We start from the raw sequence: 3,138 nt of genomic DNA, 5'->3' as shown, positions 1-3,138 counted from the left end.
CGGACAAATGTTTTGTGGAAAGATTGGAATTTGAACCCAAAGATGAAATATAATGTACTACTTTCGAGACCTGCCACGTTGTAGCATAGCGGGGTTGTGGTGGGCGGAGTTGGAACACGCCTTTGAGCAACTGGCATACTAGCGGATGAGAGCTTGCTTTGTGACTATCAATTAGAGGCAAGACAGCAGAAAGGGCAGAGCGATAGATATTAACTGTTCTGTACTCTTTACCCTCATAAAACTGGAGTGCGAGAAAATCCAAAACATTAGTTAAAGATGGTGAAAGGGGATTAACATTGACCTGTTGACTACACCAGCTACTCCATTTTGTCCAGGCATAGGAATAGGCACTAGTGGTATTTTCCCTCCAGGCTGCCAAGAGGATTTCTCGACTCTGTGCAGAAATGTCTGCCGTTTGGTAACCTCTGCTGACAGAAGCCACCCAGCTAGCTGTAGGTATTTGAGAGGGTGGGTTCTGCCTCCCTGGGTCAGTAGATCTTCCTGAACTGGTAGGAGGAGAGGGAAGTCTATGCACAGGTCTAATAGTAGTGGATACCAAGGCTGAGCTGGCCAAACTGGTGCTACAAACACCATGTGTGACACCTGCTGGCTCTGAATTTGGTGAAGTCATCGGCCCATCAGCGCAACTGGAGGAAAGGCATAACCCCGAAAGGTCGCCCAGTCCAGGGTGAATGCATCCGTGTGAATTGCTAGAGGGTCTGGACGCCAGCTTACAAACTGATCTAGTTGGTAAGAGATACGGGAGGCAAAGAGGTCGATATCCAGGGGACCCCAGATCTGATGGAGGCCATTGAAAACCCCTGAATGAAGTTTCCAATCGCTGGAATCTAGAAATACTCTCGATTCCCTGTCCGCTTCTACATTCTGTATTCCTGGGATGTAGCGCGCTGTCACCGAGATATTGTGGGTGAGGCACCAATCCCATAGATTTTTGGCTAGGTAAGATAGCATGGGGGAGTGTGTCCCTCTCATTTTGTTTATGTAGGTTACTGCTGAAATGTTGTCCATCAGCAGTAATACCTGAGCCTTGGCTTTGTTCTTGGTGAAGGACATTATGGCTAGTGAGCCTGCTAGTAATTCTAGGCAATTAATATGGAATGAAGTTTCTTCGGGGAGCCATCTGCCTCCTGTCGACATCCCTTGACAATAGGCTTCCCCAACCTTGACGTGAGGCATCGGTCTCTATGACCAAGTCTGTTGATTGTTGGAACAGGGCTTCCCCATTCCATGCTACTAGATTGTCTTTCCACCACTGTACCTCTTGGAGGCATTCCGAGTCTATATGGACTGCAGCTTCGTAAGATTTGCGAAACCCGAGGACACTCAGAGTTTTTCGCTTGTTGAAGGTACCGATAGTGGAGGGGAGCTGGAAAGACTGCCTGTATGGATGAGGACAGGAGGCCCAGGAATTTTGACAATTCCCTTACAGTAGTAACCGGGGTGTTTAACAGATCCTGGCATTTCGACTGGATCTTTCTTATTTTGTCCGTGGGGAGGCTGAGGCTTAGGTCGAGTGAATTTACGAGTGACCCTAGGAACTCCATTTGTTGGGAAGACACTAGTACCGACTTTAGGTAGTTCACTGTAAAGCCTAGCCCCTCTAGAAGATTTAGAGAAGAAGCAGCATGCTGAAGGACCAGCTCCACCGAGGGCGCCATAAGAAGGATATAGTCTAGGTATACAATGAGTCGAATTCCTCCTTGTCTCAGTATAGACAACACTGGTTTTAACAATTTTGGGGCACTTGCTCAACCGAAGGGGAGGCATGCGAATTCCAGAAGTGAATCCCTCCACAGAAAGCTTAGATACGTTTGGTGATTCTGCCATATTGGGACTGCCAGATATGCGTCTTTGAGGTCTATTTTCACCATGTAATCCCCTTTCTTTAAAAGATCTTTCAACATGTGTATGGGCTCCATTTTGAAGTGTTCCTGTGGGATGAAACAGTCTAGGGGCTTTAGATTTATCACTGGCCTGTGGCCCCCACCCTTTTTGGGTATTACAAAAAGGGAGCTGATGAATCCGGGTTCCTGTAGAGAGTCGGGTTGAACGAAATAGACTGCCTCTTTTGATAACAGTTCTCAAACCTCCTGATCTATTATGGTTTGATGGTCCAATGAACATGGGATAGGAGGAGGGGTGTTTCGTTGTACAGGATTGGCTAGAAACTCTATTTGATAACCAGAGACTACTTGGAGGACCCAGGGGTCCTTCGTAATCTGTTCCCATGCTGCTAAAAAATGTTTCAAACGGCCTGCCTGAGGCAGGTCGTTGGGGAAATTCAAAAAGTTGCTGAACATACCTGAGGGAAGGTGACTTGGGCGAACCGGAACTATTGATGTGGTTTTGGCTGATATGGCCCTTAGGACTGGGTAAATGGGGCTCTGCTCCTGCCCCTGAATGATGTGCTTGTGATCTGATAGCTTGATGAGGGGCGAAAGAAGCCTCGGTAGGGGGCTCTGTATTGACCTCTGCCACCCCGAAAACGCCCGTGGAAACGATTTACCAGCTTTCTTGGCATCGGCCACAGTATTCGCTGTTTCAGAGCGAAGTTTTAAGCGGGATTTTAAACCATCTCCAAACAGCTGCTTGCCTGAGTCTGGGAAATCTTCTTTCCAAAAAGATGCAAGGACTGGATTACGTTTCGTCAAAACCTGTTCTCTGCGTTTAGACGAGACCTGGGTAGATGTATCTCCTACCAGCATAATGGCCTTCTTAACACAGCCAAACATGGCATCAACTGTGGCTTTATCAAAAATGATTTCTTCATTCTCTATGGACTCCTGCATGAGTGTAAAGTTTTTATGTAATGCACAAAGCGGACCCAAGACATCGAGAATTTTGTCTTGTATGTCTCTCAGTGAATTGTCTTGAGTTTTGGCCCCAGAAATCATGGAATTTAGATAAGTGTCTAAGTTGGGAGTGAAGGCTCCCTCAGATGCTGGCCTTGGGAATTCTCGAATGATGGTTCTTCGCCCGAAGCGTTGTAAAGGCTTTAACAAGCCTTTAAGCAATGTATTAATTCCTCACTAGGTTCCCTTAGTGGGTTTCATTAGTGGACGACTGATCTGCTTGTAAGCTGCTGGCGTAAGAAGCAGATTTATCACCGCGCGGGCG

The 3,138-nt window shown here is 47.0% G+C and overlaps 1 protein-coding gene across 1 annotated transcript; it reads right to left on the bottom strand.

Annotated features, from left to right (window-relative positions):
* Positions 1-627: 627 nt before the first annotated feature.
* LOC137977377 (uncharacterized) lies at positions 628-1,197 on the bottom strand. The gene has a single exon (XM_068824599.1). It carries the CDS (start codon positions 1,195-1,197, stop codon positions 628-630), a length of 570 nt encoding a protein of 189 aa, XP_068680700.1.
* Between the last annotated feature and the right edge of the window lie 1,941 nt (positions 1,198-3,138).

Source organism: Montipora foliosa, chromosome 11, assembly GCF_036669935.1.
Source record: "Montipora foliosa isolate CH-2021 chromosome 11, ASM3666993v2, whole genome shotgun sequence".
Classification (NCBI taxonomy): domain Eukaryota; kingdom Metazoa; phylum Cnidaria; class Anthozoa; order Scleractinia; family Acroporidae; genus Montipora; species Montipora foliosa.
This window is presented reverse-complemented; position numbering and strand designations above follow the sequence as displayed.

What these genes read in the sequence shown, in the direction of transcription:
- LOC137977377 (XM_068824599.1), bottom strand. Translation starts at nt 1,197, where the DNA reads ATGCCTCACGTCAAGGTTGGGGAAGCCTATTGTCAAGGGATGTCGACA.